Source organism: Sminthopsis crassicaudata, chromosome 2 (assembly GCF_048593235.1).
Source record: "Sminthopsis crassicaudata isolate SCR6 chromosome 2, ASM4859323v1, whole genome shotgun sequence".
NCBI lineage: Eukaryota > Metazoa > Chordata > Mammalia > Dasyuromorphia > Dasyuridae > Sminthopsis > Sminthopsis crassicaudata.
Genome location: NC_133618.1, coordinates 646,611,874 through 646,639,321, shown reverse-complemented (window position 1 = coordinate 646,639,321; position 27,448 = coordinate 646,611,874). Strand labels below are relative to the sequence as shown.

The 27,448-nt window shown below is 35.1% G+C and overlaps 1 protein-coding gene across 6 annotated transcripts in view; it reads right to left on the bottom strand.

Moving 5' to 3' along the window:
• Positions 1 to 6,527: 6,527 nt before the first annotated feature.
• Positions 6,528 to 27,448, bottom strand: part of DYDC1 (DPY30 domain containing 1) — a 43,621-nt gene continuing 22,700 nt past the window's right edge. Inside the window, exons 1-8 of one of the 6 annotated variants that reach the window (XM_074296664.1) lie at positions 25,658 to 25,795; positions 15,276 to 15,441; positions 15,086 to 15,187; positions 12,596 to 12,655; positions 11,095 to 11,154; positions 8,321 to 8,380; positions 7,403 to 7,498; positions 6,528 to 6,623 (exon numbers count right to left, since the gene is read on the bottom strand). In XM_074296664.1, the coding sequence (XP_074152765.1) occupies positions 6,591 to 6,623; positions 7,403 to 7,498; positions 8,321 to 8,380; positions 11,095 to 11,154; positions 12,596 to 12,655; positions 15,086 to 15,187; positions 15,276 to 15,422 (558 nt within the window). In that variant the 5' untranslated portion in view covers positions 15,423 to 15,441; positions 25,658 to 25,795 and the 3' untranslated portion in view covers positions 6,528 to 6,590. Of the gene's footprint in view, positions 6,624 to 7,402; positions 7,499 to 8,320; positions 8,381 to 11,094; positions 11,155 to 12,595; positions 12,656 to 15,085; positions 15,188 to 15,275; positions 15,442 to 25,657; positions 25,796 to 27,448 lie in introns of those variants that run through there. The other 5 variants (XM_074296669.1, XM_074296668.1, XM_074296665.1 and 2 more) reach the window with 5 other exon arrangements.

Below are 27,448 nucleotides of genomic sequence, written 5' to 3'. Positions count from 1 at the left end.
TAAGTCTCTCAAGGCCTTTCTGAAATCATCCTGCTGGTCATTTCTTACAGAACAATAATATTCCATAATATTCATCTACCACAATTTACCCAACCATTCTCCAATTGATGGGCATCCACTCAGTTTCCAGTTTCTGGCCACCACAAAGAGGGCTGCCACAAACATTCTTGCACACACAGGTCTCTTTCACTTCTTTAAGATCTCTTTGGGATATAAGCCCAGTAGTAACACTGCTGAATCAAAAGGTATGCACAGTTTGATAACTTTTTGAGCATAGTTCCAAATCGCTCTCCAGAATGGCTGTATGTATTCACAATTCCACCAACAATGTATCAGTGTCCTAGTTTTGCAATATCCCCTCCAACATTCCGCATTATCTTTCCCGGTCATTCTAGCCAATCTGACAGGTGTGTAGTAATATCTCAAAGTTGTCTTAATTTGCATTTCTCAGATTAATAATGACTTGGAGCACCTTTTCATATGGCTAGCAATGGTTTCAATTTCTTTGAGAATTGTCTGTTCATCTATGCATATATTTTTGAAAATTAAAAAAGCTTTTTAAAGATTTTTTTACAAAATTAAAAAAAAAATAAATAAAAGATTTGTAAAACATGAGTGGAAGCCCAGGAGAGATCAGATAATATTAATTTTAGTGGTCCAAGTTGGCATGGTTGAATGACTTCAAATAATTGTATTCAATAGAACAGGAGTAGAACAGAGGAGATAGAAAAACAAAGGGGGAAAGAGGATTCTTTACTAATGTACAGGCTATTTCACCTATAGATCTATCTCCTATTCAATTTACAAGTGAAGATAAAAAGGGTAAAGTACTCTCTTCAATTGATACCTTTATATATATATATATGTATATATATATATACAAACATATATTACATGCTTTCCTCCTTATTACATATATGTTGTACTTATTACGCAAATAATATTGAAAAACATTGACTAGACTTATTACAAAAAGCCAAAGACATGGAAGACCAGTCTAATTCCTTTAGTCAATCAAATTTCTCTCTAGTGGTGCTGAGTACTGCTTTTAGCAACAGATCTGTCATGATCCCAATTGACTTCTAACAACTGTAAAGTTGTTTGCAGTGATTCTTATCTCCCTGCCAATGTCTAAGCTCAGTAGATGAGTGTCAATTTTACAATTCTCCTATTCAGATCGCTTGGCATTTGCTGGGAATTCAGAAAGTATGAGTATGAATAAAATAAAGCAATTTTCTCCTGTTCCTGTATAACCCTCACACATGGCATCACTATAAATGTTCATTGTCCTATTCTTAAATGACACAATGGATTTGTCATCCTCTAATAGTAATATCTACTGTTTATAGAGCATTTTTTTGAGATTTGCAAAATGTTTTATATAGGTTAACTCCTTAGATTTCACAACCACCCTGTGTGATGAGTGTTGTTATTGTCTCCATTGTATAGAATGGAGGAAGAGTGGTTACTAGACTTGTCCATAGTCACACAAGTAGGAAATGTCTAAAGCAGAAACTGTCTCCAAGTTTTGCACCTAATCATTGTCACCAGCCCCTTTACATATATTTTCACTTTTATCAACCATTTTTCCCGAAGCATTTTTATTAACACAGTTATATAAACTTTTCACTCCTGTCATTATTTTATGAGATTGAACCAAGCAGTTTATTTCATATTGTGTTAATTTAAGCATTTTATATTTTGATAGGTTCTTAGTTTTGTAAACAAATAATTGTGAAGAGTAAATTCTGATAAATTTTTTTTTATTTCTTGTTGAGATTTCATTTTTTTCATTTTTAATTTCTTCTTAATTTCTTTAATTTCTTCCCAATTTTGGTTTGCGTTAACTAAAGTTTTATGTATTTAAAAAAAATCTTTTCAAAGAATCAATTTTTAATTTCATCAATTTGGTAGGGTTTTGGTTTTCCACTGCATATTTCTGCTCTGATTTTTTAAAGTTTCTCTTTTGTGCTTTTCTTTTTTTATCAATTGATTTTCCAATTTTTTTCTCATTTCTAAGGGAAGCTATATCCCCTCTCAAATGTGTGTGGCAATGGGCCATAGGGCTTGTATTATCTATAGATGTGACTCAATGAAAGACTTGTGCTTTGAAATAATATTACACTCTCAATGCCCATTGAGCAGGAAGAACCATTTATTTAATAAGTGGGTCATCAAGAGGCAATGATCTGTCCACTGCCTTCTCTTCCAGTCTGAAAGTCATGGGAGGAAAGGGAAAAAACAAAACTACTCAACACTCTTCTCCTCAGAGGTGCAAGAAAGGAGCCAGTAGTCATATCCAAGGATAGGGTAGAATAACAAAGTAACAAAGTCCTTCACCCTTCTATGTAGAGGGTTGAAACTCTGAATCAGACAAGAGAGCATTTAAGGCAACCTATTCCATGTGAGATAATGGCTCTATTAGCATATATTTGGATGATGATGGCTCTCCTTACCATTGGTGCTTGCTGAACATTTGATGGTGAGATAATCATAGACAAAGGATTGGAGGGTGGAGGGAGAGAGTCAGAGGCACTTGGTGGCAGGACGAGCAGGAGAGAGGTTGGAGACTCCTGACTCCAGAATCCAGGAGAGAAGTTTTGGCAAGCCTCGTGACAACTTGCCTGCCTCCTTCACTTCTCCTCCTAAAGACCAAGGACTTTAATCTGTCCTGACTCTGCTGACCCTGAAGCCCTCCAGGGAGCTAGCCTGTACTCTACACCTCTAAGCAGAGGCTTTTGGATATCCAACAAGAAGCCAAAGGATAAGTCCAAGACCTGGTTTAACTTGCTAAAGCATCATTCTTGCAGGGGAAGGTATATTATTGTTTTTCCTTTGTTCTGGAAGAGGACTATGACATCAGGAAGGTGATGCCATGAAATACAAGTTAACTGAATTTGCATGAGTGAGAGTTGTAAAAGCTCACCTGCCTCAATTTCCCCTCCAAAGCCATCTTAAGCCCAGTGACCAGATACAGATCAAGATAACTGGAGATGGTCCTGACTGCACTGGGAGATCTAGACTTTTTAAGCTAAGGTCTTCAATTGGTCTCAGTTTAATTGAGACCATATTTATTCAATGATTACCATATCTATTCAATGATTAAGGCTAGGTAGCAACTGGGCCAAGAATCTCCTCTTTCATCTAGTCCAAAAGAAAAAAATCTAAGTAACTAAATGAATGAATGAATATGGGAGGGGAAGATACTCAAGAGTTTTTGGCCAAAGCAGAAATGACTGCTATTCACATTCAAAGAGAGTCCATCAGAATTGGGTGTAAACTGTTTGCACTATTGTCTTTCTACCCAGATTACTTTTACCTTCTGAATCCAATTCTTCCTGTGCAACAAGAAATTCGGTTTTACACACATATATTGTATCTAGAATATACTGTAACACATTTAACATGTATGGGATTGCCTGTCATTTAGGGGAGGAGGTAGAGGGAGAGAGGGGAAATTTTGGAAAAGAAGTGAATACAAGGGATAATGTTGTAAAAAAAAATTACCCATGCATATGTACTGTCAAAAAAATTATAATTATAAAATTAATTTTTAAAAAAAGAGTCCATCAGGACCCAAACAATGACCAAAGGGGATTAGGCCTAGGACCTATTAGTGGCCAATGAAGAGTTAGATTGGTGGTTAATGTAAATATTAATGTCATAATTCACAACTCTCAAACAATAATGCCATTTCTATGTCTAACATTCTACTGGTTCCATTTACTTCATTATGCATCAATTTATGTAAATCTTTCCATGCTTTTCTGGAATTATTCTGTTTCCCATTTCTTTTGAGCAAAATACTATTCCATTTCAATCATATAACATAACTTGTTTAGCCATTCTCCAATTGATAGGAATCCCTTCAATTTTTGATTCTTATCCATTACAAAAAAAAAAAGTTTCTATAAATATTTATTTTCCCTTCTTTTGGATGTCTTTGGGATATAAACCAACTAGCAGTTATTGCTAGACCAAAGAGCGTGCAGTGTCATAGCCCTTTGGGCATAATTCTAAATTGCTCCCTGGAACAGCTTCGTTAACTGCTTAGCTTTAATGATATCACATCTGACATCCTACAGTATTTACTGTCTATTTTAGATGATAATACTGAATCATCACAAAGCCTATGCTAGACATGGACAAAGCTGCCCTATACTGACAGTACCACCTAATGACCGTTATAGGGAAATGTTTTCCTATAGGGAAATGTCACATTCTGGAAAACTGGGACTCTAATACATTGTTGGTGAAGTTGTAAATTGATTCAAACATTCTGGAAATCAACTTTAAAGACAGCTGAGTAAGCACAGGGGATACAATACTGCACTTGGTGTCTAAATCCTGCCTCAGACATTTATGAGCTGTGTGACTTTGGGCAAGTTACTCTCTCAGTTTCAGTTTCCTCATTTGTAAAAATGATGTAGATAATATTATGATTACCTTTTTTTTTAATAACACATAAAAATATATCTTTGGCCAATATCCAACTTGACCCTTATCCAACATCTCTCTTCTTTTAACACTTTCCAATCTGCCAAGGCAAGATCAAGAACTATATGAATACAATTACAAAATATTTTCTACAAAGTCAGAGTTAATCTCTTAGGAAAGTATCAAGTGCTCATGGATAGACTGAGCTAATAAAGATGACAATACTACATAAATTATTCTACTTATTCAGTGCCATACCAATCAAACTCCCAAGAAATAACTTCACAGAGCTAGAAAAAAACAACAAAATTCACCTGCAAGAACAAAAAGGCAAGAAAATTATTGGGGAATTAATTTAACAAAATGCAAATGGAGGTGGCCTAGCTGTACCAGATCAAAAACTATATTATAAAGTAGCCATCAAAACTATTTGGTGTAGAATAGTTGATCAGTAGAACAGGTTAGCTTCACAGGACAAAATAATAATATAATAACCTTGTGTTTGACAAACCCAAACATCTCAGCTTTTGGAGTAAGAACTCACGATTTGACAAAAACTGCTGGGAAAATTGGAAATTAGTATGGCAGAAACTAGGCATTGACCCACACCTAACACCTTATACGCCAAGATAAGATTGAAATTGGTTCATGATTCAGACATAGTAATATTATAAGCAAATTAGCAGAACAAAGGAGAGTTTACCTCTCAGATCTGTGTAGAAGGAATTTGTGGCAAAAGAACTTTAGCACATTATTGAATGCAAAATGGGTATAATTTTTGGTTATATTAAATTTAAAAAAATTTTGTACAAACAAAACCATTATACAAAATTAGAAGCAATAAACTGTAGGAAATTTTTACATTCAAGGATTCTGATAAAGGCCCCATTTCTAAAATAGAGAATTGACTCAAATTTATAAGAATTCAAGCCATTCTCCCAATGATTAATGGTCAAAGGATATGAACAGGCAATTTTCAGATGAAGAAATTAAAAGCATTTCTAGTCATATGAAAAGATGCTCTAAATCATTATTGATCAGAGAAGTGCAAATTAAGACAACTTTGGGGTACTACTATCCACCTATCAGATTGGCTAAGATGATAGGAAAAGTTAATGATGAATGTTGGAGGGTATGTGGGGAAATTGGGACACTGATACATTGTTGGTGAAGTTGTAAATTGATTCAAATATTCTGGAAAGCAATTTGGAACTATGCCCAAAGGGCTATCAAACTGTGCATATCCTTTGATTCAGTAATGTTTCTACTTTATCCTAAAGAGGTCATAAAAGAGGAAAAGGGACATGTGCAAAAATGTTTGTGGCAGCCCTTTTTTGTACTGGTAAGAAACTGGAAACTGAATGGAAACCCACCAATTAGAGGATGGCTGAACAAATTATGGTATATGAATGTTATGGAATATTATTGTTCTATAAGAAATGATCAACAATGATTTTACAAAGACCTGGAGAGACTTATATGAACTGATGCTAAGTTTAATGAAAAGAACCAGGAGATCATTATATACAGCAACAGCAAGATTATACAATGGTCAATTCTGATGGACATGGCCCTTGTCAACAATGAGGTGATTCAGACCAGTTCCAATGGTTCCATCTACACCCAGAGAGAGGACAATGAGAACTGAACGTGGATCACAACGTAGTATTTTCACCCTTTTTTGTTGTTTTCTTGAATTTTGTTTTCTTTCTCATTTTTTTTTCCTTTTGGATCTGATTTTTCTTGTGCAGCATGATATTTGTAGAAATACGTTTAGAGGAATTGCATATATTTAACATATACTAAATCACTTGCTGACTGGAGAAGGGAGGAGGAAGGGAGGGAAAAATTAGAACACAGAGTTTTATAGGGCTGAATGTCAAAAATTTATCCATGTATATATTTTAAAAATAAAAAAACACTTATCCATTTACTTCCGAGTCATCTCTAACTTTTTTACTTCATTCATTTAGAATTCCAATGACTTTCTGGGATTAACACTTCTGCAGGAATACCTAACCACCATTAATGTCATTAATTCTATGAGAAAACTAGAAACTAATTTGAACTAAAACATATAGAACTCATTCACAAGTTGATTTTTTTTATTGAAAACTGTAACAAGCAAAACTGTGTACAGCTGATGTTCATTGCTATATGTCTTCTCTTTCAAAATCTAATGCCCCCTAAAAGCAAAATAAAAAGGTAAATATTATTCTTCAGGATTATCCAAACTTTGAAAATGTCACAAAGCAAAATAAATAGATATAACATTTAGATAATCTTCTATTCGACTATGTGTACCGTTTCAGTTTTAGTTAACTGTGATCAATAAAATTCAATGGAATTTTTTAAATAAACACTCTTTTCAAAACAGTTATAAAAGGCACATAAAATCACTTAAATCATATCAAAGAACAAACTATATATTACCTTATTAATTTAACCTAAAATATATTGTACATAGGCATCCATAGGCACCCAATAAATATTTGCTCATTTGGATAAGATTCGCCTCAAGAGTTCTGTGATTGGTAGAAGTAATTACCAAAAACAAATCTCAAGGTATTAATATAATTAGTATCATAAAAAATGCTGAAGTTTTCATTATAAAGGGCCCATATCAATAATTGATCACACAAACCTAAGAACATCATGAATTATGTAATACAAATACATATATGTGTTGCCCTTTGTCTATAGTAAACTACTCCAATATCCATCCCCCACATTCAGTTGTTTCCAGTAGAAGAGATGGATCTGTGACTCCACCTCTCTTTCCCTTGTGATCAATGATGTATCTACAGAATTGGCTATCTGCCATTCAGAATCCAAAATTTGGTCACTGAAAAGATTCTGCTGTGCTGAGTGAGCTAACAAGCTCACAGTCTTAACACATTTATATTTATATTCTAACCAAAATAAAAGTTGTTCTTATCAAAACCCCTTATCTAAAAATACTTACTTCCAACACATTTGATTCATCTACTTCATCAACTCGACTTAAATTAGGTGCTCCGTACCTATCGCTAATTTCAGCTAACGTCTTGCTTATGGCATCCTACAATTCAAAAAATTCAATTTCAATTTAAGAGACCTTTTCAAAAAAAGTTAATACATTTTAAAATTATATTGCTATATTCATTTGCAATGAACAAAATGAATAAAGTAATAATATATTTAAGATTTTCAAAGTATTTTAAATACATTTGATATAGTTAAGGTAAAATGGCTGCTGATGACTAGAGAATTTTCCAGAGAAAAGTATAGAATGCTCAAAAGTAATCTTAGGCATTTGAAAATACTTTAAAATATATGTGTAACTTTTAATCTTCTTATAATCATACTATCAGTGTCTCAGAAGATTCTAGTTATTTATAAAAATTAATTATCTTTTTATTTCCCCCTGGTGCCTATAAGTATAGTATTCTAGCAATCAGTTAATAAATGATTGATAAATTAATATTTTCATTAATTTTAAGATTTAGCTTGAAAGTACATTTGGGACTTGGTATAACTAGAATTTAGAAAAGCAAGGACTACCCATTTAAATCTTTATTACCTTACTAACCTAATTAAAATAAAGATTAAAATTAATGAACAAGACTTTTCTACAGGAAGCCTTTCCTAATAGTTGTCATTATTCTCTTTCTCCTCAAATTCTATTTTATTTATTTATTTATTTAAATATTTAATTTCTCTCAGTAAAATGCAAGCTCTATGGGGGCAAGAACTGTTTTTCATTTTGTCTTTACAAGCCAAGCTCCTAGCATAATGCCTTCTACTTTATTTATAGACACTTAATGTGTGTTAAATTTATTTGAAAATAATGTGTCAGAATTTACTTTTGCTTTTTAGAATGAATTACTGTTTTTCTCCTTACCCCTTCCACTGGAGTTTCTGACATAGTTTCTTCTTCTTCCCCATTTTGCTCCTCCTGGGACTCCAATTACAATATTACAATATTTTTTAAAAAGCTGAACAAAAACATTCTTTGTATAACTTTTCATTTTCTTTCCACTCTTCACATAGCTTTACTGAATGATCAAACGCACATTGCAACAAGTCTTTCTCACAGTAGAATTAGAGTAATTAATCAATAGTTCATTCAAAATATACAAAATCACAATCATACAAGCCCTAGTCTCACATTCAGTGCAATTCACAACAATCTCTGCTCAAAAAGAATCTAGCAGCATCAGAGGAGAAACAGACATTTTCAAGCACCATTATAACGGTAACACCAACAGACCTTAGTGACTGAATATGAGGGGTGAGAGGGAGAAAGTGAGCACGATACCTAGTTTGCAAGACTCAGTCACCAAGAGGATAGTGATAACCTCTACAGTAAGAAAGAAATTCAGAAGAAAGGAAGGTTGGGAATGAGTGACATATGAATTTTGGGCATGCTGAGTTTAGGATGTCTCTAAGACATCCAGTTCAAGATGCCCAAAAAGTAGTTGAGGATGTATGATATGAATAACCTTCCTAGTCACCAAGATTTGCAATACAAGATTTGGAATCATCCTTGACTTCCTTTACCTTCCTCCTGTTTACCCAATTCCATCAATAGCTGGATTTTGTCAGTTCTATTTCTACAGCATTTCTTGCACCTATCTCCTCCCCACCCATTCCATTCACAAGCCATTAGTCTTCTTTTTGGGTTCTCATTACCTCTCACCTGAACTATAATAACTTTCTATTTGATCTCCCTAGATCCATTATTGATCTTCTCCAAACCATTCTCCCTATAGTTTCCAAATTAATATTATGTCATAAATTCTCTGATCATTTGTATCTTCCTCTCTTTGAGGCAAATTAAAAACTGATCCTTCACTGTTTTCAAAATTATATCACCTCCAGAATGGCTTTTTCTTCTATCCATATATGTCTGGTCCACCTGCCATTCCCAACTTCATCTTTACTCCCATTTCCACTTTCTTTTCTAATACCATTAGCTATCAATTTATCACATAAAAGTAATAAAGAAGCTATATCTTTTCTAGGTTTAAAGTCTAGCTAATATGAGAACTATTTTTGTTGTGTTTTTTGAAGTACAGGGCCATTCTTTAATGATCTACTGGATTCCTTTTTCTGAATCTTGTTTATTCCATGCTTTATCAATCTGGCTCTTTTATGTTTTTGTCCACATTTATACATTTAAATTCTCAAAAATAACAGAGGTGTGTGTGTGTGTGTGTGTGTATGTGTGTTTGTGTGTGTGTGATCAAGACAATTAAAAATCAGTAGGTGCTTAATAAATGGTTGTTGACAGAAGTTATCTAGCACATGATCAATTTTTAGATAAACTCAATGTAGCCCCTATTGAAAAGCCAACTGAACGTGAATCCCCAATCCATTGGGATGGGCAAAAAGGATCCAGGACAAAGCAAATTCACATCATATCAAAGAGTTACTGTGTTAAAGAAATATTAAACTTTGCTCTGAAGATAGTTAAAAAAAAAAAAGAGGCATGTCTTCTTTTGCTATAACCAGATAAACTTGATCTATCTATCACAAAACCAAGAGATCACTGGGGCTGAAATCAGAAAAATCTAGATTCAAATCCCACCATTGAAACTTTTTAGCTATGTGGCCTTATGAAAATCATTAAAATTCTTTGAGTATGACTCTAACTATTAAATGGGAATGACAATATTTGCAAGCATATATCTCAGAACTTTGAGACACTTAATGAGCTAATAGATGGAATATCTTTGCACTTTAAAGTTTTAAAATACTGTATTCAATGTCAGCATTATTGGTCTATTTCAATTTCTCCATCCATTCCTAAGAAAATTTTTTCTATGATTCTATTTGATTCCCCCCCTCCCTTTTGTATATCTAGAGAACAGTTATAGAGCTAGAAGGGAGCTCTGGGTCAACATTGTTATTTTAAAATGAGAAAACAGAATGGCTTGCTCAAGATCATATTTATAGTAATTGGTAAGAGCCAAGATTTGGTCTTAGATCCTCTGACTCCAGAGCAATATCTGTCTTTCTCTTTGTAGCTTGAAGGAATCTTTCCTAATCAGTGTTATATTGAATGAATAAATATTAGGCTTTTTTTCCATAATGATATGTGAATTCATTTGTGTGTTGTCTCCCCATTAGATTATTAAGCTCCTTGAAAGCAAGGACAGTCTTTGTAATTTATTCATATCCCCAGAATTCATTCCGTTTCTTTTTTTTTCCAATTTTGGGAAATTTTATTGAAAAATTTGCTAGATAACAATGCTCAAAATTCTTTGCTTTTTAAAAATGTTCCAGAATGTTTTTAATACTGACATTAAAGTATTTTGTTCTAAGCAACTCTGTCATCTTAAAAGATTTTCAATTTTTTTCATTTGATTTTTTTTATAACTAAGTTCTGAATTTATTTCCACTTACCCTACATTACATGCAATTTTATTTTCAATTGGATTAATTCTGTGTTTATGTGGGGAAATTTTTATTTTTCAACTTAGAAACAGTTTTCCTGGTAATCATTCAAATTACTTAATGGTACCCCATTAGTTATTAACAATGCCATTGTTAGAGTATTCTTAATGAAAAAGAATAATCAAATATATAGTTAAAGATAACAGAAGGAAGGGCATATAAAAAGAATAGACTTCAAATATAATGAAAATAGACATAAAAACACTATATATGTACCTTCTCTTGTTCTTCTAAGCTAAATCTTTTTATGACATCTAATTCTGCTGCAAGTTCTTGCTAAATAAAAATATAAAATAACATACATCAAATTAGAATAAAATAAACTTCTACAGATCAGTTCTATTATCAAATTTATTATGGGTAATAAAATTTACATTACAATTACATTCTTCAGATTGTTTTATTATTTCTTCTCAATTGTCAGCATTCTTCAATTTTAGATTCAATTCATTGCAATTACAAATTGGTATAGGGAGTACCTAGTAAGGAACTTCTTCCTATCAATGCAAACTCACAAGAATTCTGCAGTTTATAATATTTGAAAGTTAAAGCACTGAAAGGTTAAATGACTTGCCGGAAGTCATTCCTCCAGTATATGTCAGACATTGCTGCTGTTCAGTTGTTATAAAGTCATGTCCAACTCTTTGTGATACCATTTGGGGTTTCCTTGGCATAAATACTGGAGTGGTTTGCACTTCCTTCTTCAATTCATTTTACAAATGAGGAAATTCAGGCAAACAGGATCAGCAGCTTAAGTGTCTGGGGCCAGATTTGAACTCAAAGTCAGTTTTGCTGACTCCAGGCCACATACTAATGAGCCATTCAGGGTCAAGGACTATTCTGAAAAAATAATAATTTGTTTCAGTAAAAGATGGGCCACTTGTCTACATGTGTTGAGAACAACAACTGTTTTATATAAATTGAACTAGCCTCTTATTGTTTTGTCCTTCATTTTTGAAGGGGATTATGACATCAGGGAGGTGATAGTCATGACATGTAAGTGAATTGGATTTAAATGAGAGAGGGCTGTGCAAGGTCACCTGCTTCATCAGTTTCTCCTCTGGAGCCATCTGTGTCCGATGTCCAGATATAGATCCAGCATAACTGGGCATAACCCAGCATACAGTGGGAAACTCTGATCTTTTTTAAGCTAAGGTCTTTAAGTCTCAGTTTGATGGAAGAAACTTCCATTCAGTGATTAAGAAATGAGGCAGAGAATGGTCTCTTTTACCCAGTTTTTTTTAAAAAATCCATCTGGGAGGGAGAAACCCTCTGTTTCTGACCAAAACAAAAATTCATTGCTATTTATATTCACTCTGAACTAATCAGAGCTCAAATAATGACCAAGTAGGCTTTAGCCAGGGACCTACTGTCTACCAATCAATGAGAGTCAAAGTGATTTAAGGTATGATTCTTAAGAAAAAAATCTAACCTTAAGAAAGAAATCTTAACTCAAGATAACCCAAAGTATCTTGAGAGGTTTGGGCAATCGAAATTTACATTTCTTTCAACAATGGGATGTAAAAAAATATTTTTTTTATCACTGTCCATTAAAAGGGCAATGAAGCCACCAAGTTATTTTCTTGATTTTAATATCAGCTGTTATTAGTAACAACCTATTATTGACCCAAAAGAGTATTTAAGTATGCAATTTAAAGAGAATGTTTAAAGATAATATAAAGGCAGTTAGAATAACCAGCATCAAGCTTCAAAGTACCTCCTCTAACTCTTCAAGTTTCTTCCTCTCTTTTTCTTGCATTTCCAACTCCAGTTGTTGCTAAACATACAAAAATAAATAAATATGCAAAATAAATTAGAATATGCATTACTATGAATCAATTTTTCCATTTTTAAACTTCCCAAGAGCAATGAAACTGTATGCACACACCTAAATTTCAGAAATAAGCAAAATTATTTAATATATTTAAATCCTTAAAAAGAGCTATTAACAACAAAAATTGCAAGTGAATTTCCTTCATAAGTAAACTGTATCCACAGTTGGTAGAAATGAATGAATTAAATAATAAATAAAATCAAGTGTTTTCTTTATGTATAAAGTTACTAGATGTAAGATTTCAATAACTATTCAAATTACAAATACTCTCAGTAGTCAAAGATTACCCCTCATATAGACAACTCTTGACCTTTTAAGATATGGATGGGGAACCTTTTTTTCCTGCCAAGAGCTATATTTATAACATCATTCCTGAGTCATGCAAAATTATAGAACACAAAGCAGTGGGAGGTTATTGTACCTAGTTTTCAGCTTATCATCGCCTATGATTGTCTTAGCAGATTATTTTTAGAGCCCTATACAGATTCTGGGCCAGGGTTTCCCCACTCCTTATTTAAGATAATGAAAAGAAAATCTTGGGTATACTCCTTTAAGTCACTAATAATCAAAATGAATAATTAATAAAGCATAAATAAGCTATTGTTCCATCAATTAATTTCTGAACACAAATAATGACTGTAATACTCTTATTTTATCACAAAAATGACTTAGTATCAACAAATTTAGCCTATACTGCTATTTCTAATTAGATTATTAAAATATGGATGAGAATCCTTTGGTTTAGTTGCAACAAAAAGATGCAACCTAAATTGGGCCTCACATAGTACTGTACCTACTCCATTCAGAGCTCAGTATCTTCAGTGGTCTAATAAACAACAATGATGATGATAGTTGAATTTTAATTTAATCTTCTGTTACATCCCACAATTGATTATCCCAGCCCCATAAAAGAAAAAAGGTTTTTCACCATAAAGTTAGTATCTGTTATTTAGTTATATCTAACTCTTTCTGACTACATCAAAGATTTCTTGACAAAAATAATGAAGTAGTTTGCCATTTCCTTCTCCTACTCATTTTACACAAAAAGGAAAATGGGGCAAACAGAGATTAAGTGACTTAGCCAGGGTCACATAATTATCAAGTGTCTGAGGCCAGATTTAAACTTAGAAAGATGAATCTTCCTCATTCTAACCCCAGGGGGCTCTATTCACTGGGCCACCTAGTTTCCCAATTACTAACAAGTGAGTGAGTCTAACCTTCCTGGAAAAAAAATTAAAAATAATTTTTAAATCATTAGAAGAACAATCTTTGGCAGCAGGATCCTGTTAGCCATGCCTTAGTCTGCATGGCTACATACCATTGCCCTTTATCTCCTGCACACTTTTCTTTGATTTTCGGGGAAAAATGAAATGTCCTGAGCAAAATGGTTCTTCTGTACTTTTTCACATAAGACATTAATAGTCTTCAAATGAGTATCATCAATCAGTCAGAATGACATTCTGAATAAATTATTATAATCCTTCTCAGTACCTGCAATTCTTTTCACTGATTTGTTCATGATCTTAACTTTAACATTCAACATTTACTAATCTCAAAAAGCTCTCTCAAAAGCAAAAGTATTTGGAAAGGACTTCTGAGAAATCCCTCCACCTTCCTCCCAATTTAATCTTCTGAAAGTTTCTGTCCTCACAAAGAAACAACTATGAAGAGGAGGAGGAAGGAACTCAAGTCTACTGCTTGTTACCCAAGAATTTTCATTCAATGTTTATCAAATAGCCAATATGGAACCATGGATTCCCCCCCCAATATGCTACCAGAGGGGAGAAAAAAAGAAAATAGGAAAGCAAGGAAAATAACAAGAAGCAGAGAGCAAGAGTAATAATGATAATAATAGCTGACATTTCTATAATACTCTTAAGGTTTGTAAAATGCTTTACACTATTCTCATTTGAGCCTTACAATAACCATTTGAAATAGGTGATACTACCCAGTCAGAGAGAGAAAGAAATGGAGAGAAATTATACAGAAAAACAGGGGATAAAGTATTATAAGGAAAATAACAAAGAAAAATGCAGACTGGAAACTGATCCTGCACCGTTCCAGACTCCTGAAGCCTCCCTGCTCATAACACTAAAAATGCCTCCTATTTGTTTGGGGGAGGGAGGAAGGAGAGGAAAAAAAAAGATATCTCCTTTTCCTGTTGTCTCTTTTCCAGGATAGCTGAGCTGAGCCAATTCCCCAGTACTACTCTGAAATAGATAGACAGATAGATATAGAAATGGACATTTACATAATTTCACAAATTTGACAAAAATTACTTAGCATCCACTGTAAACAAGAATATGTCAGAAATAATTTCCAAGATTAATAAAAGTCAGATGTTACTACTAAAAGGATTAATCTTTGTCCTACCTGCTGAAAGAACAGCTCCTCTTCTTTCAGTTGTTTCAACATTTCCTGCTCCATCCTAGCTGCTTCTTGCTCTTGCTGCAACTGAGCCAGTTCCATTCTCCTCTAGAGTTGTTTAAAAAAAATTGTATGAGTAGTGAAAAATGCACCAACCAGACCATCTGACTTAGTTGCTTCCTTTCTTGATACTCACCAATTGTTGTGTGGCCAAGTTTTTCTTGTATTTGTAAATCCAGAATGCCAAGTATTCTATTGGATCTACTGGCTTAAATTTGGCCACATCTGCAAGAGCCTGACTAAGGCACTGACCAAGAAACTTTCGAAGATATCTGGACTCCATTTGTATCCAATGAAAACTACTATGTAAATAAATAAATTGTGTTAGTAAGGATTGACTGTTTCAGTTAAGGCAACAATGTCATATCTATGAATAGTAAATGAGAAGATGTTACAAAATAATTCACAGAATGGTTAATGTGATAATGATAATAGCTGACATTTATATAATACTCTTAAGGTTTGCAAAATGCTTTACATGTTATCTCATTTGAGCCTTACAATAACCATTTGAGAAAGGTGATACTACCCAGACAATAAATAGAGAGATGTCATACAGAAAAACAAGGGATAAAGGACTATAAGGACTTAAAGAAAAACAGATGCACTCAGAAAAATCTCTCAGCAGTAAAGGAAGTGCTTGCTATTTAAAGGCCACCACACTTCCTAGACACTTGTAGGATGACCAAGAGGATTCAGATATAAAGGAAAGTCTAGCAGTCAGGTCTAAGAGGAATAGAATACCCTAGGAACATCTTTGGGGCCCTTTCTGGAGCCAATATTCCAATGAGTTCTAATAATTTAAGGCAACTACAAATAAGTGAAATTACCATAAGACTACATAGTATTATGTGAGGGATACTTTTAGCCCAAAAATTATCTTCAAGGCTTAAAGTTCCAAAATATATCTTTCTTATAGGCTTTTTCATAGCATCTAAAATTTCCACAAGTCTTTTCTTTCTCCAGTATCCAGAGGAAGTAACACATGAAGTCTTTAACAAAGAGTCTATAGAGTCTTTAACAAAGTCTTCAGTCTAGATACTAGCATGACTACTTATGATCTGATTGATCCTGGGTAAATCAACTAATCTCTGGATCTCAGTTTCCTAAACTTAAAAATTATGAGATAAGATTCATAAAATACCTTTCTAGCTGTAAATCCTGCAATCTTATTAACATATCTGTATTAAATTTACATGTCAATTAGCCAAGAAACATTTATAAAGGCTGTGGTTATAGTTCGTTTTTGAAGATGACCAAAATGACATCACTCTGTTAGAGTGGAGTTATGATGTGTTCCACTGTGGCTCATCAGACAACATGAATAAGGACTGCTCTGCCACAGGTCAGACACAAAAAGTCCATATGAACCTACTATGTGTCAGTTACTATGTTAAGCATTGGTAATACAAAAAAAGTTAAGTCTGCTCTCATGAACCATGCAAATAACTATATACAAACAAGCTAAAGAAAGAATCAATTGGAAATTATCGAGAGTGAAGGACTAAAATTAATGGAAAGTCAACTTCCTGTTAACAGGTGGGGTTTTAGCTAGCACTTAAAGGAGGTCAGGAAGTGGAGATGAGAAAGAAGTATATTCCAGCCTTGGAGGACAACCAGTGAAAATGTTTTTAGTTAGGAAAAGAAGTCTTTTGTTCAAGGAAAGAAATGGGAGGGGAAAGTTGGAAGAGGAAGAAACAATGGGGGAAGTTAGGGCCAAGGGGGAGAGAAGTAGGAACAGGGAGAGATACAAAGTGTAAGAAGACTGAAAAGGAATGAAGAGGGCTACAGATTATGAAAGACTTTGAAAACCTAACAGAAGATTTTATATTTGATTCTGGAAGAAATAAACACAATAAGTTGAGGATTACCACTAGGTTGTGAGCTAGAGTGACTTGGAAGATGGTGGTATTAAAGCAGTGCTAGAGAAATTAGGAAAGAGCATTTGAGGAGAAAGATAACAAGCTCAGTTCTAGATGTATCAAACATAAGATGCTTACTTAGGCCATTAGCTAGCAGGATCCTAAAGAAATGTGATATTATGAGTGTTATTAGTTACTAGATTGGGTGGCAAAATTGAGAACCAAGCAGCCCACGGGACAATAATGACCATAGGTTAAAACAAAATGGGGTGTGTGTGTATGTGTGTGTGTGTGTGTGTGTGTGTGTGTGTGTGTATGTGCGCGCGCATGCGCGAGCGCGCAAACAGACAGAGATAGAGGGAGAGTGACAGGAAGAGGGAGAGGGAGAGACAAAGGGTGAGACAGAGGGAGAGGGAGAGGGAGAGACAGAGGGAAAGGGAGAGGGAAAGAGAGAGGGGGAAAGGGAGAAAGAGGGAGAGGGAGAAAAAGGGAGAGGGAGAGGGAGAAACAGGGGGAGGAGAATAGGGAGAGACGACAGAGGGAGAGACAAAGGGTGAGACAGAGGGAGAGAGTGAGGAAGAGGGAGAGACAGAGAGAGAGGAAAAGGGAGAGGGAGACACAAAGGGAGAGGAGAGGGAGAGGGAGACAGAGGGAGAGGAAAAGGAGAGTCAGAGACAGAGGGAGAGGGAAAAAGAGACAGAGGGAGATGGAGAAACAGGGAAAGGGAGAGGGAGAGAAGGCAAAAGGGAGAGGGAGAGACAGGGGGAGAGGGAGAGACAGAGGAAGAGAGAGACAGACAGAGGGGAGAGAGAAAAGAAAAAAGTCAGTAGTCTTGCATTTCAGCAGGCAGTTAACTTTTGTGATGAGGCAAAATTGTGTCTTCATTTCATAATCCTTTTGTAAAATTAAAAAAAAAAAGAAAAAGGAAACACTCTGTGTTGCTACAAAAAAAAAACAGACTAGACAATAGGTGGAAATAATTTCAATAAGCAAACCATAGATTATCATAAGAAAACTTACCAGGTGTTATACAATGGTACAGCTTGCTGAGGTGAACAAGCCCCTTGCAACAATGGTTTCCAATCTCAAATGAATCCCTCTTATTTAAAAAAAAAAGCTGCCACATTTCATTTTTTAAACTCTATAATTAATTTATTTATAGTTAATCTGAACAAAATTGTTAAAAATACCCTTTTATAACACATATAACACAAATTAAACATAAAATAATGTAACAAATACTTGTTGATAGAAAAGTTCTTTTGCAACTTTATTTTTTATAAAATAAAAAGAAGCATCATGGTCTATCAGATAGGGAGACTGCATCAGTCAGAATGATTTGCCTGGTCTCAAAGAACATGGAACTCAAAGACCAAAGAAGTCATTCATTCAATGACTAGCACCCAATTCTGTAAGGCTAGATCAAAACAATAGCCTTAGTAATATTACTCATATGATAAGTGGATTTGTTTTTTAGGGCAACATTTCTCAAAATGTAGTATATCATTGATGATCCTTCTAAATGCATTATTTTCCAATCACTAACTAAAATCAGTATTTTGTCTTTAGTTACAGCACACAACCCTATTTCACAAAAGATGTCATGGACATTAGTAAAATATTTCACTTTGTATGAAAGATTTACCTATAGGAAAGGGACCCACATGTGCAAAAATGTTTGTAGCAGCCCTTTTCATAGTGGCTAGAAACTGGAGATGGAATGGATGCCCATCAATTGAAGAATGGCTGAATAAATTATGGTATATGAATATTATGGAATATTTTGTTCTGTAAGAAATGATCAGCAGGATGAATTCAGAGAGGCTTGGATACTTACATGAACTGATGCTAAGTGAAACAAGCAGAACCAGGAGATCATTGTACATGGCAACAAGAAAACTATAATGATGATCAATTCTGATGGAAGTGGCTCTCTTCAACAATGAACTGATTCAGACCAGTTCCAATTGTTCAGCAATGAAGAGAGCCATCTACACCCAGTGAGAGGACTGTGGCAACTGAGTGTGGACAACATAGCATTTTTTCACTCTTTGTTGTTGTTTTGCTTGCATTTTTGTCTTCCTTCTCAGTTTTTTTTTTCTTTCCAGATCAGATTTTTCTTGTCCAGCAAGATAATTGTATGGATATGTATACATATATTGGATTTAACATATATTTTAACATGTATTTTAATATCTGCCATCTTGAGCAGGGGGTGGGTGGAAGAAGGGGAAAATTTGGAACAGAAGGTTTTGCAAGGGTCAGTGTTGAAAAATTACCCCTGCATAGGTTTTGTAAATAAAAATTTATAATAAAAAATAAAAAGTTAAATACCATGGAAAAAAAAAAGATTTGCCTATAGCCAAATCAGATGATGTTCAGAGACATATGCTTCTTTCATTGTTCAGTCACAAAACACTTCTACTATTTTTGTTCAGATAAAATAAGAACAAATGCAATGTAGTTGACAATGGATTCCTTATGCATTCATATTCAGAAATAGCCAGATCTTTAAAATGAATTGTTTTTATAAAGTAGTCTAGAGTTTAATAAGCATTTTCATTTAATAATCATTTTCAGAACAGGTATTTTTTTTCCTCTTGTGAAACATTTCAAATATACTTATAAACATTCATAGCTCTAAAGTTTTTCTGAATCAAAAGTATTGAAAGAAATAATCACCCATGATTTAGGGAGAAAGTTTTCCCCTTTTTCTAAAATTCTTATTTCAAAGCTCAGCCTCTGAAGGACAAAGCTGATGACAGCAGATAGGATGAAGATTTTCTTCAATCTAAATATTGCTACCATATCCAGTCTTATAAGGAATTTAATATAAAGTGCAACTGGTCCATTGCCTTCTTATTCGAGGTTAGATGGGGATAGACAGATCCTTTGTCCAGATTTTCCCAAATTGGGGGGTGATTTGAAGTAAATGATACAATCAAGCTAGTTCCACCTCTCATTGTAATATTTATTCTCTTTTCATTAATTATTAACCAATCAGAGTCAATTACCACCTTCAGGCATACACACTCTTCCAAGGGCATATAAGCATTGAGTGGGTTCCGTGAGAGATCTTTTGGCATTTCAGAGTGTCACTGACAGATTTAATTGACAACATGCTGCTAGTGTTGTTAATAAAATGATTAATTTCCCAGAAACTGTGTCTCTTAAACATTTTAAATTCCACAATATAAATTTGTAAATATTGCATTGATGTTTTTCAAACTGTTTCAAAAAGATCCACAAAGTACACCAATTTCAGGAGGATTTAAAAGCAAATATAGAATTTGCTTTATTTTTATGATTGTCATTAAGAAAATAGTAAATTCTTTTTATTCAATAATCTTTCAGAGCACTTTGGCATGTGAAAGACAATACATTTATGGCTGTTGTCCTTCGAAGAGGACAAAAATGACATCATTATATTAGAGTCAAGTTAGTGTGTGTCTGTGGCTGAGCAGGCCAATATGAACCAGTTTGGACACAAATCATCCCTATGAATATTTTGAATGGCTTCTCTAATTTGCACATCTTGCATTTCTTCTGAGCTAATTAAATTCTGCTTTGCTCTTGCAGTACAACACTTTCTCTCATGAGGGCACATGCTATGCGGTCCTGTGCCAGTCTCCCATGTCTTACAAACAATTCTAAAGTTCTTGAGACCTTAAGAGTGTCCTTGTATTGTGTTTTTCTGACCACCTTGTGAGCACTTGCCCTTTGTGAGTTCTCCATAAGTCAGGTTTTTGTTTGGGTTTTTTTTTTTTTTTTTTTTTTGGCAAGCATACATTTAGCATTCAAACAAGGTAGCAGCAAATGAAAAACAATACATGTATAGCAATAATATAAAAGTACACTTCAAGGCTTTGCACCTAAATTGTCATGTAATTTTATGAAAATATTTCTTTTAATGGTCTGGTTGTTTTTTCTTTTTTTTTTTAATAAAATAGGCTACTTTTGTCACAATTTTAAGAACTATTGTTCCTCATACTGATTAATAAATTGATTATGGAGCATATAATGTATGCAAATTGCACAAAGGCGCCACATTAAACTCATGATTAGAAACCTGCATTACATTCACTGATAAGTTCATTATTTTTTTTCCAATGCAATTCTCCAACATTATGTAATTTTCATTTAAAATTATAACAATTATAAAAAAAATTCTCTTACTAGGGTATTGTCATCAATAGGTTCACAAAATTACAAATCTTCCCTAACATGTTGCAGTATCATATACAAATAAGCAAATGGCCCATTTTAGAAAGCAAATTTGAAATAATGCATAAAAATAATGCATGAGTATACCCCCCCTCCCACTTTGACTATAGATAGCAAACCTTTCTGATTTGTTAGCTAGCTTTATCGAATTTTTTCTTCTCTCTTCAATATACAAGATAGAAGGAAGAACACACTGAAGAATGAAGGTGATATAAAAACAAAAGTGATTAAAATTCATATTACAATGTTTTTTAAAAGATCAGTTTCTATATCTAAGGAAGAGAGTAGGTATTATGGTATTTTTAAACAAAACAAACACAGTCTAACTTCAAGTTAACATGCTTCACACTCAGATATCACACTCAGATATGACAACTATCATAACAGCAATTCATCTAGGTCACAAAACTACCTGCCAACTCAAAATTGTTCTTATCTCTCATAATTAATTAAATAATCATTGCTCTGAATTTATTGTCATTTGGAGGAATCTGCCATGATGTCTTTTTGTTGCCTTTGATTTGAAATTTGTTTTCATTGAACAAAAACTCAAAAACGTACAATAATCTTGGTCATTGCTTTATACTCCCAACTACAATAGTACCTTCTAGAACTTGCCCCTCCAAGAGGCTTTGTTTCATTATCTAATCACCTTCCTGTTTTTATTGCTCTGGAGCCGTCCCATGAGATGATCTGTAGTAAAGGAATACAGTAGAGAGATATAGTACAGGAGAGTACAGTAAAGCCTACTATCCACTAAGCTACTTGGCTGAGCCTGGAATCAGAAAGACTCAACTCCATGAGTCCAAACCTGGCCTTAAAGAGACTAATTAGCTGTGTGATCCTAAGTGAGGTCATATAGAGTAAAAAACAATTGAATAACAACAACAAAAATGGTCAGGTAAGGAAGTCTCCAACTAACACTTTAAAGGATTTGGGCTTTAGTTTTCTGATTTTTGTTTTGATTTTTTTTATTTGTTTCTTCTTTCATTTGTTTATTAAAGTGCAAATTCCCCCCCCCAAAGGAGGAAATGAAATACTCTAGAACAAAGGATATCTGAGATGTGATCAACCTCTCAGAAGAATTATGAGAAAAATGAGGAATTCCCCATATACTTCAAGTTCTTCCTTGCTGAGTCTAAAACACACCTCATAGTAGTACAATTGTTCTAAAGCTCAGCTATTTCTTCAATAGTAAGAAGAGGATACACTCAAAAGATGTGTCCAATTTATTTAACAACCAATATGTCTTCCTGTCCTAAGGAGGAGATGGACTCTAGAGCATATCTTAGACCCTATGAAAATCCTAATGCACTATCACATTGTATGTTTTACCCCCAAATAATTACTGTCAAAATATTATTATATCACAATGGTGATCCTAGGCTAGGATAACTCACAAAATAATAATAAATACTATATAGCATTAAAGAATCTAGAGCCCAAGTAGTCCTCTCCTCAGTTTCTTCCTTGTCCTTAAGTACATCTTCAATAAGTGCAAGCACATTTCCATGAAATCTGTCTCCAGCACTTCAGGAAAACAGCAACTGTCAATTTCCAATCAACCTCAATATTCCTTGGGAAGCAACAATAGTATAGACAGAAAAATAAATTGGGAATTTTGTTGTATAACTTGGAAGAAATCCTAACACCTCCAACCTACATTTAACAGTAGATTTCACACTAATCATTATTCTGAGAAGGGAGTCATAAGCTTGACTGGAGTGCCAAAAGGATCTGTGACACAAAAGATTAAGAACTCTTTTTACAAGGATTCTAGGAAGATGTCAGAATAGGTTGATAAATTTCAAGCTCTCCAGATTCCCTCCACAAATAGAACAGATTTCTACAACCTCAGGGCAAACCAACTAGTGAAAAACCAAGAAGACTTGGGGCAGAATGGGGGGGGGGGCTCCTAGTACAATCGAGGAAGATATGAAGAAAGACCTTGGGCTCAGAATTAACCCATGTGAAATGCAAACATCTCCAGACTACCTCTGCAGAAACACCAAATGGGGAACCTTGGGGAAACCTTAGCGTGGTTGGAACCTCAGCAGGAGTCACAGAAACTTTCACCTCCTGGACAGTGTGTGGAATAGAAGTCTGAGAAGACTGAGAACCTGAACTGATAAAGAATACCAGGCCCAGCTGTGCTGCAGAGCCAGGGCGAGCAGGCACTGGGAATGCAGAGGCAGTGGGGCACAGATGCTGCTGACTGAAGGCCCTTGCTCAAGGAGGGGAGAACTCTAGATTTTGAGTTCCTGCTAAAAGGAGTGAGCAGAAATAAATCCAGAAACACCATCCTCCACTGCAGGATTAGAGATGCTTCCATTAATACCTCATATTTTTATTTAAAATTAACCGGAAAAATGAAAGAACCTCACCATAGAAATTTACTATGGGAACAGGGAAGATAGGGGGTTCATCTTCAAAGGAAAGCACTAAAGTAAAAAAGAACATCTTCTACCCCAAATAATAGCATGACATGGCTCCCTGCTCAGAGAGAATTTATAGAAGAATTCAAAAAATAATTTAAAAATCAAATGAGATATACTGGTAAAAATTAAATAAAAATAAAAATAAAAATAAAAACCATCCAAGAAAGTTGGTTAATAAGTTAACCAACTAAAAGAATATATACACAGTTTCAAAGATGAAAATAACTCATTGAAAACTGGAATTGGGCAAGAGGAAGCAAGTGAAGTTATGAGAGACCAAGAAATAATAAAACAGATTATTAAAAAATGTAAAAATAGAACAGAATGTGAAACATAAGAAAAACAATCTGGATCTTGAGAACAGATCAAAAAGAGAAAATATAAGAATTGGGCTGCCTGAAAGTTGTGACCAAAAAAGAAACCTTGACACAATAATTCAAGAAATAATCCATGAAAATTATCCTGGAATAATAAAAAATGAGGGAAAAGTAGAAATAGAAAAAAAATCTACATATCACCACCTCCATGAAATCCTTTGTGAAAAACACATACAGAAAAAATGTTATTGCCAAATTTTGAAACCCCCAAATCAAAGAGAAAATTTTGCAAGAACAAGAATTCCTCTTATAGACTATAGCTGTCAGAAATGATCCCTATCTAACTTTTCATCCTTTTGGTTGACTTTTCCAACTAGGAAAGAATCTACCAGTATGGTAGAATCCCTGTCTATTAAGGTAGGGAGGGCTCTGCCTCCTTTCTCGATGCCACAGTCTCATCTCTTCTATTGGAAGACATTTCCTGAAGGTTGATGAAAAAGGATGGGAAACGATGTTAAAGAGTTAGAGAAAAAGATTCAAATCCTTGTCTTATAACTTGTATGACTAAGATCATCTCCATCCCCTTCAACTCTTCAGATGTAAAACAAATATGTTAGTTTAGAGATCTGTGGTCCCTTATAAGTTGTAGTAATCCTATGTCAATCCATATTTGATCCATATACCTAAAACAGTCTCTTCTTGTAGCAGGGCTTGAACTCTTATGTGTCTCAGTTTTGTGGTCATTAAAATCTAGTTGAGATGAGAGAGAAGAGTCTGTCTGGGTGTAATTACCTCCCTCTTGAGTTTCTTTCTAGCCCTAGGAAATTGAATAAAAATGGGAGAATTTTTCTGACCCACTAATTTAAATTTGGCTCCAGTGAGAAGAAAGTTAGGATTCAGAAAAGGAAGAAAAGGAGGAGAAAAGAAGGGAAAGAATGAACCAGAGGGGAAAGGATCGGAAAAGGAGCAGGGAAAGGAGGGAGTAATGAAAAACAGAGGGAGAGGTGAGGAATGAATGGGAAGGGGAGAAAGGAAATGGTGTGGGAGAAAGAAGGATCAGAGGAGAAAGGAGGAAGCTGAAGAGGGAGGAAACAGGAAGGTTATGTGTAGGGTTGGGAGGAGGAAGGAAGAAGGAAGAGATTGGAAGTGAGGAGGAAGAGAAGAGAAGGAAGAAAAGTGAGAGAGGAAAAAGGATGGAAAAGGAGAAAGGGGGAGAGAAGGGATGAAAAGAGAAAAAGCATAAGGGAGGAAATTATTGGGAAAAAAGAAATGGTTGGAAGGAGAGAAGGTTAAGGAGGAGGAAAGGAGAAGGAAGAGAAAGGGGATAATAGAAAGGAAGGAGAAGACAGGAACTAGGGGAGAGAGTGAAAGAGAGAAGACGGGAAGTGATGGAGAAGGGAGAAGAAGAAATGGTCAGTAGTAAAGGAGGACGGGGTAATCGAAAAATAAAAAGGTCAAAGAATAGGTCTCATAGTTCAACTCTCTCACTTCAGAGATGGGGAAACTGAGGCACAGAGTTCAACTCCCTCGTTTTACAGAAGCCCGAGTTAACATTAAAGAGTCTTGCCCTAGCTTGTGCAGACTGGGATTGGAAAGAGACCAATCTCATACCCTGCACAAGGTGTACGACCACCCTTCCCCAGAACTGCCGGCCCCACCACGACCGCCAACAACTACCTCTCCTTGTCCCCTGACGGCTAGGACGACTCAGAGACCGACAATAGCTGCAAAGCCCCGAAAACCCGCTCCTCTCCACCCGGCGCAGAGACCACAGCGTCCCCAGCACACATTCACTATCGCTGAGTTCGCGTCTCTTCCTTTGCTAGGTAACGGAGGCCTGGCGCATGCGCCCTAACGCAGGAATGGGACAGAAGGGAGGGACAATGGAAAAAGGGGAGCGGGAGCGAGCTTGAGGTTCTCTAAGGTGTCAGGATGGGTGACACGTAAGGGCCGCTTACCTGGATCCTGGACAAATAGAGGGAGAAGGGGAAGGAAGGTGCTAAGAGATCCCGTAGATGCTGCAGCTGTTTAAAGCATCCCCTCTATTTGAGCCTTGCTTTTCCAGGGTTGCCCTGGATCATGAGAATTGACTTTGCGGTATATATGGGGCTCTCCTTTGCATCCCCGAAGGAGACACTTATTAAAGGAGGGTAAACTATTAAAGCAACCCCGAGGGTCTAGAAAGCAGATCTCTCGCCAAAAGTGCTGGAACAACTACTTAAAGGGACATTTTGGTGCTGGAGACTCTCAGTGATGAGTTTAGGATAGATTTACTAAAAGACACATGGGTACTGAAAAGTGTGTGTGTGTGTGTACAGTAGAACTGAGTTGTCTAAATGCAATTAGACAAGCCACGTAGACATACATATCTTACATGGGCAAGACATGTATCTTATATTTGATTAGATTTTGTATTATTTATCTCGTTGCAGTCAGGTACATTTGGATTCAGAGATAAACCAGTAAAAGTCATGCCCATTCACTGTGCTCTTCCAATTAGTGGTACATCCCAATTCCTCCAATGAGGGTCTTTTGCCTTTTTTTTTTTTTTTTTTTTTTTTTGGTAACCCTAAAAAGCATCACTCAGAAACTTTCACAGAGTAAACACTTAATTTTTTGACTTACTGAATGCTTCCAGGTCTCTCAGGATCTTTTTTTGTTTTTTACACTCTGGGAATTGGGAAACAAGAAACAAAAGAACATGGAACTGGTTTTTAATAGGCCTGAGCTCACAGAAATCCAAGGATTTATAGCTCTTATAGAGATTAGTCCAATGTCCAATTTTAACATTTTATAAATGAAAAAGTGAAAACCTAGAAAAAAAATTAAATGACTGCCTAAAGTCACAGAGTTTAGCACAGTTCTTGGAACAGAGAATATTCAGATCACTCAAGCATAACAATGTTTATTGAATAGAACTGAAGGATAGAACTAGGATTTGAATCTCTTACTAGATCCAGTACTCTATTGACCAGCTTCTTTGGGATCCCAGATAGGATCTGATGTGGGGATTATGAAGTCATAATTAGTAGATGTTTGATTTGTATTTTTTTTTTTTCCCTGAGGCTGGGGTTAAGTGACTTGTTCAGGGTCACACAGCTAGGAAGTGTTAAGTATCTGAGATCACATTTGAACTCCGATCCTCCTGAATTCAAGGCTGGTGCTCTATCCACTGTGCCACCCAGTTGCCCCTGTATAAGTATTTTCAATACCTATTACGCCTGGAGTCATGTAAAAATTTCTCTGGAAAGGCCTTAAGTGGAAAATGTTTAAGAAGCCCTGCTCTGCTGTAAAGCATGGCTAGCCATGGGGAAGGACATATGAAGCACAGAGAACAAACACATCAGGCAAATACAGTTGACTACACTGGGAGCTCCCAAATTCCTGAAATGCACCATGAAATGGGAGGGTTCAATGAATGGATATTTTTATTGGTTTGCCTCTGAATCCAAATATCTCTGAGAGAAA